We start from the raw sequence: 14,076 nt of genomic DNA on the forward strand, positions 1-14,076 counted from the left end.
AATGTTGACAATGGCTTGTTCAGAAAATACACAAACATTTTTGCTACTGTATAAGGATATTAGGCCAGATTCCCTGGTCCATTAAGTCCACTTTTGGACTACTTAGAAGCACAGAAACTGGCCAGAAATAGCCAGCAGAGAATCTCCATGCACAGGGGAGCTCTTCACTGGCAGAAACCTGGCAGAGATGGTGGAGATGTCTCCTGTTACAACTGCACCCCTCAACCCTGGCACAAGGGGATGGAGGAGACATCCAAGATTGGCTTGGGGCAAAGAGAGGGTGTGACTAAGTTGAGTTCTGCTACAAAAAATCCTCCTCAGCTACAACATCAGTGAAGGACCTTATGCCAATACAATAAGTTTGAGCTGCTACCCTGCAATGCTTCAGCTGGAGCTGGACAGGCTGGAGGCTCGAGCAAGACAGCAGAGAATCAAGCAGCTACAACCAATGAACAACCACTGTGCCCCTGCTCTCCTGGGTCTCAGTGGAGCAGGGTAGAGTGTCTAGCCCACTGTGACAAATCCTTTCATTTGCATATCTAATTGGATAGTATTGTTGCACTGCATTGTAGGTTATAAATTCCATGCTCACGTGGTATTGGTCTGTGCTGGATATACTGTGGACCTACATCACCTCAGAGGGAACTCTGGCAGCCATCTGCCCCAAGGAGCACCCAGGTGTGCGGTGGGGTGGGCATGCATACAACTTTGCCATCAGCAAAAGCATCAGGGGAATGGAGGCATGTCTCTTTCCTGCCCCTATTTCCCTCTTTAGCCAGTAGTAGTTCTGGAGCTTAGTTGTGCTGAGAGACTGCAACTGAGATTGGCCCCTGCTTGAGGCTGGGGGCTAAGACTCCTTGTGCCCTCACCCATTTGCACACCTGCATGACTCATATTGTGGATGGCCAATCTCCAGCTGTATGCAGTAGCTTCTGTCTGTGCTGAACAGAAGACTGATGGGCATCTGCTATCAGGCATGTGAATGCAATTCCCATTCCCTTGATTGGAAACAATGTTCATGCCCTCAAGAGTAGAATTTGATCATCTTATAGACAATAGGAGTTGCTTGTGGGATCAAGAACATAGTCTGCCCTAGGTGCTGCTGTGAGGAGCCAGGAGCACTTTGCCTACTCAGCACTTTCCCTCTTTGGAATGACAAGATGCGCCTATGTTAAAACACATGTACAGTAGAAGGGTTTCAGCTCAGGGTGCATTTTACAGTAAACACCAAAGTAGGTTGCAGGGAAAATACATTTTTTCTCCTTATATGGTCAGAAAGTAAGTCCCAGTGAAGACATTATTTGGGTGCTTATTCTGCCCCTGTGAAAGATATGCAATGGGACTCGGACTGTTTATACAAGTTTCAAAAGCCATTTAAAAAAAGAACAAAGATGTCTGAATATGACAGACAGTCCCTGAGGAAAATCCTCAGCCCATTCATTTAGAAATCCTTCTTTTTTAAAACCTCAGAGCTACTTTCTGCCCTCAGTTACACTCAAGCAACCCAACTGTTCTCAATGGGAGCTGTGCCTATGTAAAGCAGGGCAGAACTGAGCCCCTAACCCAGGATTATGGATCAGACCCTCCTCTCACAACACTGCAGCTTCAATGGGGTCAACAAGGTAAGTGAGGGCAGAATACTATCCTATGAATTTTTACTCCTATCGTTCCTTAATATAGACTGTAATTCCAATGTATTTAATTACATTTTACTGAATTAGTGCCTGTCATCATCCAAGTGCTGTGAAACAAAATATTAAAACACAGACTCAGCCAAATCCTGAACTCAGTTTTTACTGAAATTAACTTGAGATTTGCCTCAGTCAGAGTGAGGATTGACTAAAAACAGTGCAAAGGCTTCAGGGGTAGTCCTGTGAATAATATGATGCTACTCAGTAGGAGGCCAGACCCAAGACCCACTGAAGTCAGTAGGAATCTTTCAGATTACTTCAACAGGCACTGGATCATATCCAGGCCTTGTAAGCACCACAGAAAGAGGTGTATAAGGATTGTAGCTGCTTTGGATTCAGTTAAGAGTGTTAGAAGATTCGAATTAAAATTTATGGAATTGTGAAGGAGCTGAGTTTGTAGCCCACCTCTGCACTGACCATATGCAGCTCCCCTTGAAGTCAAGAGAGGTATTTGCCTGAGTGAGGGCAGAATTTGAGCCCTACATTTTATTTTTAAAGTACGGTTCTACTTGAAAATGACTGTTTTAAAATGGCATCTTGTTATTCAATAGACAAGATCCCTGTGTGACTGGCACCTGCTGGCAGAGTCTACCCGGCTCTTACATGGGCATGCTGTGATTAGGAGGGCACAAGAAGTCTTATCCCATCTGCAACCCATTTAAAGGCCAGGCAAAATTGCAGCACTTGTGCTGAGGGAGTGCAGGGACTCCTCAATCCCCATTCTCCTGGGGGCATACAACATGCCCCTGGGGGGAAAGCAGAGACAGCACCTTGGCCTTCCCCCCAACCAGCCTGCAAAGCAGAATGGGGACACCCAGCTAGCAGACTGCACCCAAGAAAAGGATGTAATAGCAGGCATGTTCCCATTACAAGCTGGAGAGCTCAGAGAAGTTTTCTGCTAAGTGCCTCCTCAAACTCTCACTGAGGCAATGCAGTTCCGCACTAGGGTTGCCAATTTTGTTTGGAAGTATTCCTGGAGATTTAAACACATGATGATCTTTAATTAAAGATTAATCTTTAATTCCTGGAGGGTTGGCAACCCTACTCCGCACTGTCCCCTATTCTGGACATGATCTAGCCCTTAGTGACAAGAAAAGATTTACTACTGTAAGCACCAGAGTCAACATGGCTACAAAGGAGATTCCTGTATTCTATTACTTTTTATACATCAGCAGTCTTGGTAACTAAATTCCATCTGCAAAAGGGGTTTCGTGGAAAATACAAACACTGTTCAACCCCTCTGGTTTCACTGACACCACTGTGAGGGAGGGAAATATCATCCACAATTTACAGTTGGGGGAACAGAGTCACAGCTACATCATGCAACTTGCTCAAGGTCACATTCGAAATCTATGGCAGACATTTATAACTTGTTTACTCTCCTAAATTACAGCATAGTTTACCAATAAGCACTGCATATCTAATGGCAGAACCTGGTCTTGCATATTGTTTCCCCATCACTAAAAGAAAATAACAGTGTCAGAAATTTAAGTCAGTAGGTGTTAGGTGCCTACCTGACATTTCTGCCTTTGAAAATCACCCTCCTATCCCATTATATTCTGGGCTGATAAGAAGAAATGATGTATTATATTCAAAGGCTCTGCTTGTTTGTGTAAACAACCCTTGAAGTTCATGTGCAGTTCATATTTTTTTATAATGCACATTTAGACAGTTATGGTTTTGTCAATTTTTTATTATTCAACTGCTGGGTATATTTTTGCTTCATATGGGCACCTGCTCTCTTCCAGTTCTGATTCTAAAGCACTGGTGACAGATGTCAGCAGACCCTTGTCTTATTATATCTGTAATCTGGAGCTTCAGGCAACCATATTTTCAGAAGAAAGAAATATCTTTGTCCCTGAACAAGATCTTTCAAACTACCATTTATTTTCATCTGTGCAAGTTACTTTACAGTAACAATTTAGAAAACATTTTAGAGGCATTTATTATTTAAAGAATGTACATCTGGATCTTAAAAGGAAACAGTCTTGACTCAATTTCTCTGGTTGCATTCAAAGAGAAAATACATTCAGAATCTACCCAGGTAGGAAATCAGTGAAGGCCAGAGAATGACCTAAAATGTTCATTTTTTAATACTGCTACCATAATGATGCACACATGGCAGTAATCTTTAGGGCTATCAAACGATTAAAAAAATAATCACAATTAACCACAAGATTAAAAAAAATAGTTGTGATTAATCACAGTTTTAACGGTGCTGTTAATAATAGAATACCAATTTAAATTTATTATAAATATTTTTGGATGTTTTTCTACATTTTCAAATATATTGATTTCAATTACAACACAGAACACAAAGTGTACAGTGCTCACTTTATGCTATTATATTTTATTACAAATATCTGCGCTGTAAAAAAGATAAAAGAAATATTTTTCAATTCACCTCATGCAAGTACTGTAGTGCAATCTCTTTATCATGAAAGTGCAACGTACAAATGTAGAATTATTTTTAACATAAACACATTCAAAAACAAAACAATGTAAAACTTTACTGCCTACAAGTGCACTCAGTCCTACTTCTTGTTCAGCCAAAGAGGGGAACCAATAGGAGATTTCTAAAGATAGCTACAGCACTAGACCTAAGGTTTAAGAATCTGAAGTGCTTTCCAATAGCTGAGTGGGACCAGGTGTGGAATATGCTGTCAAAAGTCTTAAAAGAGCAACACTCTGACGCGGAAACTACAGAACCCAAACCACCAAAAAAGAAAATCACCCTTCTGTTGGTGGCACCTGACTCAAACAATGAAAATGAATGTGCGACAGTCCACACTGCTTTGGATCTGTAAGGATAAGGCCATTTCCTGTAGCCATATTGTAAGGCCCAAGGCCTTTGTCTGCAGCCATATTAGGAGAGTAGCAGCCATAAGTCAAGAAGCAGAAAGTCACATCCTCACATTCCATCTAAATTACATTTAAACAATATAATATTGGGCTGTTAAGAAGGCGATCCTGTCCTAATAGTACCCACTATTAAGTAAAGAAACAGATCTTAAGGTGGTTAAAGAAAACTTGATAGCATTCTGTCTGGCAAGCAATCACTTACCAATAGTTGTGGTTGTAAAATCCTGATTTCTTTATTGTTTTGTCTTTATGGTCCCCATTTCTCTATTGTTTGTCTGTATGGTCTCTTTCTGGTTCTTTGATTGTTTCTGTCTGTTACATAATTAATTTTGCTGGGTGTAAATCAATTAAGGTGGTGCGGTATGATTGGTTAAAGAATTGTTTTACAATATGTTAGGATTGGTTTGAGAATTGTTTACTAATATTCTAGTAAAATGATGGTTAAGGTAGAGCTAAGCAGGACTCAAGTTTCACTATATAAACTGGGGTCAAAAAGGAAGTTCTTCGGAACCAACTCCAGGACACAGCCTCAAGATCAGAGCTGCGAGACCTCAACACCCTGCCAACCATGCTGTGCAGAAGTTGGAGTCCCCCAAATGACCTGATCCTGACTGGCCATCAGGGGAAAATACATCTGCCCTAATGTAAGTGGCAAGCACTGTATGCTTAGCGTGCCTTCTGTTTTGGTAATTGTTAATAAATAGAGGGTAAGTAGGATACTACTGTGTAAGGCTCTTTCACTGGTAAAAGACCCCACAAACCCGCAGAGTGTAAGGTTACGACCTGAGCCCACAGAAGGGTAAGGACGGGTGCTTAAATTAACAGAGTTACGCCTGAGCCCTAGGGTAAGGGGTAAAGGTGGGTGCCTAAATTAAGAGGGTTACGCCTTGAGCCCTAGGAACTCCGTAAAGGTGGGTGCCCCTAGAGTGTGCAAGTAACAGAGAATTTTGTGTGGGTAATAGATTGTTATCTAGCAGAACCCATCATCAGCATGGAAGCATGCCCTCTAGAACAGTGGTCGAAGTAGGAAGGGGCATATGAATGTTTAGCATATCTGGCACGTAAATACCTTGCAATGCCGTCTACAACAGTGCCATGTGAAGGCCTGTTCTCACTTTTAGTTGACATTGTAACTAAGATGCTGGCAGTATTATCTCCCATATATGTAAACAAACTTTTTTGTTTTAATGATTGGCTGAACAAGAAGTAGGACTGAGTGGACTTGTAGGCGCTAAAGTTTTACATTGTTTTATTTTTGAATGCAGTTATGTAAAAAAAAGAATTCTACATTTGTAAGTTGCACTTTCACGATAATGAGATTGTACTACAGTACTTGTATTAGGTGAATTGAAAAATACTATTTATTTTGTTTATCTTTTTTACAGTGCAAATGTATATAATCAAATAATATAAAGTGAGCACTGTATCCTTTGTATTCTTGTTTAATTGAAATCAATATTTGAGAATGTAGAAAAACATCCAAAATGATTTATAATATCTTTAAATTGGTATTCTATTATTGTTTAACAGTGTGATTAAAACTACGATTAATCACAACTTTTAAAAAATCTAGTTAATTTGTTTTGTGTTAATCGCTTGAGTTAACTGTGATTAATTGACAGCCCTAGTAATCTTGTTATTATTTCACTAGTAGGGTAAGACCTGTTCAGTGCTAGAATAGGGGACATTTGGAAAAACTCAAGCGTGCTTCAGGAGCAGCATTAATGATTCAGGACCTGATTCAATTCTCAAAATGAAGTCACTTCTGATTTACACTACTGTAAGTGGGATCAGAATTAGGCCTATATAAGTGGGACTCTTCCCTCTGAGGCAATATTGAATGAATGCTCCAGAGGCACTGTATTGCAGGAAGAGCTGTCTTTCAGACAGATATAAAGCACAGAAGGTCCTTGTGGTCAAATCCCAAGGCATTTTTCGCAAAAGCAGGATGTTAATCCCACCATTCTGCCCAAATTCAAATTTGTGTTAATTACATTCTACCTACCAAAATTCCTTCTGCAGCTTCAAATAGATGTTAATTTCACTTCCTGCCTTAACTGTGGTGTAACATTTCTGTGCATGTTTTAAGAACCAGTCCTTCAAATGATTACTATGTGGTGTGTAGCCCTTTCTACCACAAATAGTCCCATTTACTTGGATGGGCCTACTCACGACAACGAGCACTGTGCCTGGTAGTGTTTGCAAGTATTTTGGTGCTAAAACAGCTGTATCATTCTACTGCACCTGTGCCTGCATTTCAACGGTTGGTGAAGTAATTCCTATGTAAACTTGTAAAGTGAATTGGTTTCCTTTGTGGTGAAATTTATTATATAGAGGTAGGTTATTACAATGAAGCTGATGATGATGCAGACACCTTTAACATGAAAGCCAGATTTTTAATCAAATCTAAGGATATGTTGTACAGTCATGTTGACTAATATTAATGCTTACTTTAATAAAACAGGTTCATGGTCAGTGGGAGCTCCAGAGCCGGCGCTTGGGGCAGGGGCAGCGCACGGAGCCCCCCTGGCTGCGCCTCCGCCTAGGGGTTGAGGGACATGTTGCCGCTTCCAGGAACCACGTAGAGCCAGGTAGGGAGCCTGACAGCCCTGCACCAACTGGACTTTTAATGGCTTGGTCAGTGGTGCTGACTAGAGCTGCCAGGGTCCCTTTTCGACTGGGTGTTCTGGTCGAAAACCAGATGCCTGGCAACTCTAATCAGGGGCCCTGGAAAAACTGGCACCCCTATGCCCCAACCCTTCTCCCTGGCTCTGCTCACCAGGGTTGGGATGGGCTTTGTCATTTCCATACTGAATCGTCCCCCTCTTCCCCCTGCATGTTTTGGCTCATGGAGAGCAGACAGAGCAGGATGGAGCACATTTTTCCCTACACTCTGGGTCCTGCCTCAGCAGCTGGACACAGCCTCCTGGGTCCTAGTGCCCACCTGTTTCCTCTACAACAGTGAGTGTGTGCGGGTGGGGTGGGGGGCAGAACAAGGGAGACAGGGTGAGAAGAAAAGGGGAGAGGAAGGAGGAGGGGATGAGGAAGAGACAGGGATACGGGAATGGGTGGGTGCAAGAAGCATGTAGCATACCCTGGGCAGCAGCAGCCCCAGCAGGGAGGCAACAACAGCAGTGCCAGAACAGGGACATCACTGCAGCAGTCGGTGCCGCAGTGGTTGCCAGCAGCAGCTGGGGCTCCCCCGCTGCACCATCCTGTCCCCCCCAGCACTTACAGCCCAGGTACCACTGTAGGCCGAGGGTGAGAGCCAGTGAAACAAGGGGACTGACTTCGGCATGCATGTGTGCGTGTGTGCATGGGCACGCTTTGTCCCCACAAATATAGCAGCCAAACTACACCTATGGCCCAGGACTGGAGGAACTCTAGCTCCCTGCTGTGGCCTCAGGGCTGGGGGAGCTCTCACTTCCTGCTGTGGCCCAGGGCCATGGTGGGGAAAGGGGACGGAGCTTCTCCAGTCTTGGGGCCACAGTGGGTGGGGGGAGGAGGGGATAAAGGAGTAAGGTTGTGGGGCCACAGTGGGGGGGCAGAATGGGGCTGTGTGTGGAGAAGGGACAGAATGGGGTGGGGGCTGTGGGCGGGGCCACAGGCAGAAGGGTTAGAACGGGGGCAAGACTGCAGGCGGAAGGGGTTTGGGGTGGAGGGCCCCCCACTTGCTCTGGCAAAACCTTAATCTGCCTCTGGCTGGAAGAGCTTTCAGCCACCCTCCCACCCTAGCAGCGGGGCTCTTTTGCTATAATGAACCCGTAGCTATAACGAACAAATGGCTTGGATCCTGATAGATTCATTATAGTGAGGGCATACTGTATAGCTACATCTCTCAGCAGTGTCGATTTTCTGCCCCCCCAAGATATGCAGACATACCGATCTAACTTCCTATTGTAGACCAGGCCCTAGTCTGCAGAGTTTCATTCTGTCAACCCTCTTGTTCAACATCGATACAAGGCCTCTAGGGAGAGTGTGAGATGATTTGGGTTGCAGTACCATATGCTATGCTGATGATATTCAGCTGTTTGGGGCAGATACTCAGCTGATATAAATCAGCATAGTTCCATGGAACCTGGACTCTGGTCTGCTTTCCCAATGCCTAACTTAGAGCACTGAAAGAGTTAAACTCAGTTCAGAAAAAGTGGATGTGACATTGTCAAGGCAAAGGAAGGCATCCTGAGAAATTGATGGGGTTACAAATTCTCTGTCCTATGCAGGGGTATTCCCACCTCTTGATTCAGATGTCACAATTTCAGGGTATTATTGGACCCATCGCTGCTGCTGAATTCCAAGGTAGAAGCAAATCCCTGCAAACAGCTTTCACAGATGGATTAAAACTGTTCTGTGTGAATGATTTGTTGTAGTAGGAATACAAATAAATAGTTTTTGTAAAGCATAAAACCCCTATAGAAATCCAGTCATACTGTTTACAGAAAGAATTCTGGACCATTATAAATTAATAAACATATTGCACCAGGGTATAACTTTACAGGAACATTGATACACACACATCAAGATAATTGAGGGTTAACCCAGATTCTGATCTCACACCATTGCAAGCCGAGTGACTCCACTGACTTCAAGGGACTCATTCTGGATTTAAACTTGGGTGAGGGAATTTAGAATCAGGCCCTTATCAGGCACTTTTATTAAATAAACGATGCAGAAAGGTATGAGTTAAAATCCATGCCCAGCATTCGAGGCTCAGATCTGAATGTTCCTTTTTTATTGATTGAGTTGGTAACATTTAAAAATGCCAAACTGATCTTTCCCTCAAAGGAGATTTAAAAACAAACAAACAAAAATCCCTTTGTGCTAAATTTTTTATATGACAAGCTTTAGCTTGGAGAAATATTTTTTTAATTGCAGCATTGCAACTCTCTGGAAATAGGAGTTTCTCAGGAAGTGCTGAGAAATCCTGATTGGGGGTGGGGAAGGAGAGCAAAAGCGAGGGCTTTCTTCTTCAGTGACCTTTCAGTGGATAAGGAAAGTCACAAAGCAATAAGTGAATGTCCCTTTGGAGATTATGAGTGTTCCTTGGGAAAAGATGATCTAGCCATAGCATCCCTAGCCCCACTAATCTCTGATGGATGGAATGGTCCCTTGGGCAACTGGGCATGAATTAGAGAAGCCTTCAGGGTCCTCTGACTTACTCCAGGAACCAGACCAGGTCCTATCCTTCCCCAGAATCTGAGAAATATGAAGATGGTTTAAGGCCACTTTTTCTAGCAACACCCTGGCAGGTCCTCCAAGACCTGAGAACCTGGGCTTACTCGTTATGTGGTGCTCATTACCATCGCATCTGCACACCTCTCAATAATTTATAAAGAAATAACAAAGACAGTTTCCTTTGCTTTCTTCACAAAAGATAGAAGTAAATTTCTTGATTAAATTATAGTTAGGGGGTTTTGATTGTTTGTTTTGTTTTATTTTTGTTGTTATGGGAGAAGAGCTTTTTGAGAGAAAGCTCAATCAAAGAAATGAGGTTTGCATTTAATTCTGTGAAGTTACTACTTTCTTAGCTCCTGTGGAATGAATTCCACAAGTTAGGTCCAAGCTCCTCTGAAAGTTAAGTCTCTAGCACTAAAAGGCATTCCTTCAATTAGCTGATCCCCAGGAGGGTTCTGAATACTAGGACAGAGACACTGACCTGAACTTTATTTATTTGGGAGCAAGTGCAGATAACAGAGCACTGCTGTGATAGGTCCATGGCAACCTATGTTGCTAAGCAGAAAGGCTGCTGCATTTTATACTAGTTGACGCTTTTTCAGGATGTGTGGCTTCATTCCTAGATAATACTTAGTTGCTATGCTCACTCTTAAAAATCAGAAATGCACGGACCACTATGGCCAAAAGGGTGGGCTGCAACCTTTAGATGGGTCACAGATAGAAGTGGCCTTTTTGCCACTGTGAGCAGTCCAAAAGACTCCAGGGTTGAAGACTGATTTAACAACCTGAGGGCAGATGCCTTAGTGGGGAGCCCATTACAGAGAAGGCCTATTCTTTGAGGCATTTCCCTCTTCCCAGTAGTATCACCTCCATCTTACCAGAGCTCAGTTTTAGTCAGTTGTTGTTTATGTAAGGGCTGATTTCAGCTAAGCAAAGAGAAAGCTGGAAGATGGTGTTGTTTAGATCTGACATAAAGGAGATGTAGAGATGGGTGTCATCTGAGTACTGGTGTCACTTCAGACCATATTGTCCCCACCAGCTGTCCCAGTGTCCCATGTTGAATAATACAGGGGAGAGGATTGAGCTTTATAGGACTCTTCAAGTGAGGGCTCTACCTCTGCCAGATGTGCTCGCTCTCCATATCTGACTCAATTCCAGTGGCTGCCAGTTCCTGACTTCCTCCTTGAGCCAGGAACCAGATCTGGGGAGGTGAAAAGTCAGGCCAGGGTGGAGTGAGCCAGCAGATCTTACAGTAAGGTAGGGAGGCAAATTAGGGTTAGTGGCCAAGAGAGATGGACTGACATGATAAGGCTGGTGAGCTGATCAATATGGGGTCAGAGGGATAGACCAGGCGAACACTGCAGTTTTTCCTATCCCTATGCCACCTCTCAACCTATGTTTTCACACAAAACTGTCTTATTACACATCATTCTAATTTTGACACCTCCTCCCTACCATTCACCACTGAAGTGATAAGGACCTCAAACAGGATAGGATATAAAGTCCACTCTATAGGCCTGATCCTCAACGGTGCTGAGCATCCACAACTCTCAGCAATGTCAACAGAAGCTGTGGATGTCCCTCCCTGCCAGGGAGCAGGTCACGTATGTGAGGAAGACTAAATGCAAAGTTCCTGTTTTTATCATTTGGATTTGAGCGTCAAATCCACACCACACAGTGGTGAAAAACATCAGTATCAAATGGGCCCACCATCACACAAAATGTACAAAAGCAGTGAAAAACAATTGTAACATACACACTGGAGGTGATTTTACTGTTCACTTGGGATTGCAATACAAATATTTTGAAATAAAGAAAACAAAATGACCCAATCAATTCTAGTAAGTAAAAATGAATGAATACTAGCTAAATTGGCTCAATTTTCTCAAGAACATTTTTATTATAAAAGTATAAAACAATTTTCTTAAGACAAAATTTAAAAAGTTTATATTTTATATTTTCCGTCAGCTTACCTGGAATACCTTGGTGAGCAGAATTCTTATTCAACTGGGTGGCTTTTTTAGATTTGGTTTTGCTTTTTGTTTTTGTTTCACTTTGTTTTGTTCTTTTTTGCAAACAAGTAGTCTTCAGTGTTTTTACAGCAGTGGCTACTACAGAAACTATATCTCTTGTACTTCTTATCTTGGAGGGTGGACAAAATGAACAAACTGAAAATAATACTACAATGAACAGTAAATGATTAAAGGTTTACAGTACAAAAAATAGTGTAAAAAGGAAGACAAGTTTAAATATTGTTGTGTAAGAAAGGGATGAAAACAACACAAGGATGAGAATAAGTAAAATGATAGGCTGGAACATCTGGGAAAGTAAATACAAAGACACAGAGAACGGTTAATTAATAAAAAGGAAACCTCAACATTTCAACAGACTAAGCAGTGAAGCAGGATCTAATACCATATTTGTTTGTTCGTTTAGAAAACACTAAGTTATCAATTTTACTTACATAGTGTGAGCCCCTCCTTCAAATGCTCCATGCACAGGTCTCCTTTTAAATTAATAGGGGCTCTACATGTGCAGAGCAATTGGCTAGGTGACAGAACTGTTGAAAAGGATCTGGGGTTTATAGTGAGTCAACAGTGTGATGCAGCTGTGAATAACGCTAACAACATTCTTGGGTGTATTAACAGGAGTGTTGGATATAAATCATGGGAAGTACTTGTCTCACTCTACTCAGCACTGGTGAGGCTTCAGCTGGAGTACTGTGACCAGTTCTTGGTGCCACACTTTTAGAAAGATGTGGACAAACTGGAGAGTGTCCGGAGGAGAGCAACATAAACAAGAAAAGATTTAGAAACTGACCTATGAGGAAAGGATTAAAAAACTGGGCATGTTTAGTCTTGAGAAAAGAAGACTGGGGGAGGGGGCACCTGATAACATACTTGAAATATGTTAAGGGCTGTTATAAAGGGGACCGTGATCAATTATTCTCCCTGTCCATTGATGGTAGGATGAGAAGTAATAAGCTTAATCTGCAGCAAGGGAGATTTAGGTTAGATATCCGGAAAAAATTTCTAACTATTTCTAACTATAAGGGTAGTTAAACTCTGGAATAGGCATCCAAGGGAGGTTGTGGAATCCCCATCACTGGATTTTTTAAGAATAGGTTAGACAAACACCTGTCAGCAATGGTCTAGGTTTACTTGGTCCTGCCTTAGCACAGGGGGTTGGACCTAACTCTTTGAAGTCCCTTCCAGCCTTTTATGATTCTTTGATTATAAATGCCAGATCGGGTCCATAATCTGGATGAGAATATGGTATAATGTCTTTTCCTTTTGTTAAAAGATGCAATGCATCCGGTCTCACTTTGATTTTATGCAGTGCACTGACAGTAATTGACTCTGTCTGTGACTTTCTGATACAAGGAAACAAATAATTAAATTAGTCAACATATGAATAAGAAATAGCTTTCAGCTTCACATGGCAACAATTCTGACTGTAGGGCTAGAAGTACTGTACAAAGTTAATATAACCTAATATGAGACTTTCTAGGAAAGACCAATAGCAACATTTGAAGTTACTCATGTTAAGATTACGGTAGTTAAATCTTATTCTTAAGGGCATAAGATGATAGTCACAGGGGTCAGGAAGGAATTATCTCCTTGAATTCAGCATGGCATAACACCGCATGTAGTATGGAGGAGTTCTGTTGTTTTTTGTTTCTTTTCCTTGCGCTGCAGCATAGGCTTGACTCACTCTAGATCAGGGGTCTCAAACACGCGGCCCGTGAAGTTAGTTTCTGCGGCCTGCCAGTTCCCCGCAGCCCTCCCGCCCCCTCAGCGTTTACCTAGAGCAGCTCCAGCCCGGCCCGGTGGACACCTGGGGCAGGGCAGGCTCCCTGCCTGCCTGTCCTGTCCCCGCGCTGCTCCGGGAAGCGGCCAGAACCTGGGGGGGCGGGGAGCACAGGGGTCTGGCCCTGGCCACTCCTCCAGGTACCTCCCCCGAAGCTCCCATTGGACACGGTTCCCCATTCCCAGCCAATGGGAGCTGCGGGGGGCGGTGCCTGGAGGTTCGGCCAGGGCAACACACAGACCCCTGTGCTCCCCACCCCCCCAGGTTCCGGCCGCTTCCCGGAGCAGTGCGGCGACAGAACAGGCAGATGGGGAGCCTGCCCTGCCCCTGGTGCGTGCTGGGCAAGAGCCCACCCCCCGAACCTCTGCTGCAGCTGAACCCCCTGCGTACCCCACACCCATCCTGCACCCCAACCCCCTGCCCTGAGCCCCCTGCTGCACCCTGCACCTCTCCGGACCCCATGCCCTGAGCTCTCAGCCGCACCCCACACCCCTCCTGCACCTGGACCCCCTGCCCTGAGCCCCCTGCCGCACCCCGC

General features: G+C 43.5%; 1 protein-coding gene across 7 annotated transcripts in view; it reads right to left on the reverse strand.

The window, feature by feature from the left end:
• The window catches only part of MTCL3 (MTCL family member 3), a 58,460-nt gene that overhangs the window by 5,535 nt on the left and 38,849 nt on the right, over positions 1-14,076 (reverse strand). For 5 of the 7 annotated variants that reach the window (XM_073337254.1, XM_073337253.1, XM_073337252.1 and 2 more), the window contains exon 6: positions 11,702-11,870. In XM_073337254.1, coding sequence (XP_073193355.1) covers positions 11,702-11,870 — 169 coding nt within the window. Of the gene's footprint in view, positions 1-11,701; positions 12,048-14,076 lie in introns of those variants that run through there. The other 2 variants (XM_073337256.1, XM_073337255.1) reach the window with 1 other exon arrangement.

The sequence above is a fragment of the Lepidochelys kempii genome, chromosome 3 (assembly GCF_965140265.1).
Source record: "Lepidochelys kempii isolate rLepKem1 chromosome 3, rLepKem1.hap2, whole genome shotgun sequence".
NCBI classification, from domain to species: domain Eukaryota; kingdom Metazoa; phylum Chordata; order Testudines; family Cheloniidae; genus Lepidochelys; species Lepidochelys kempii.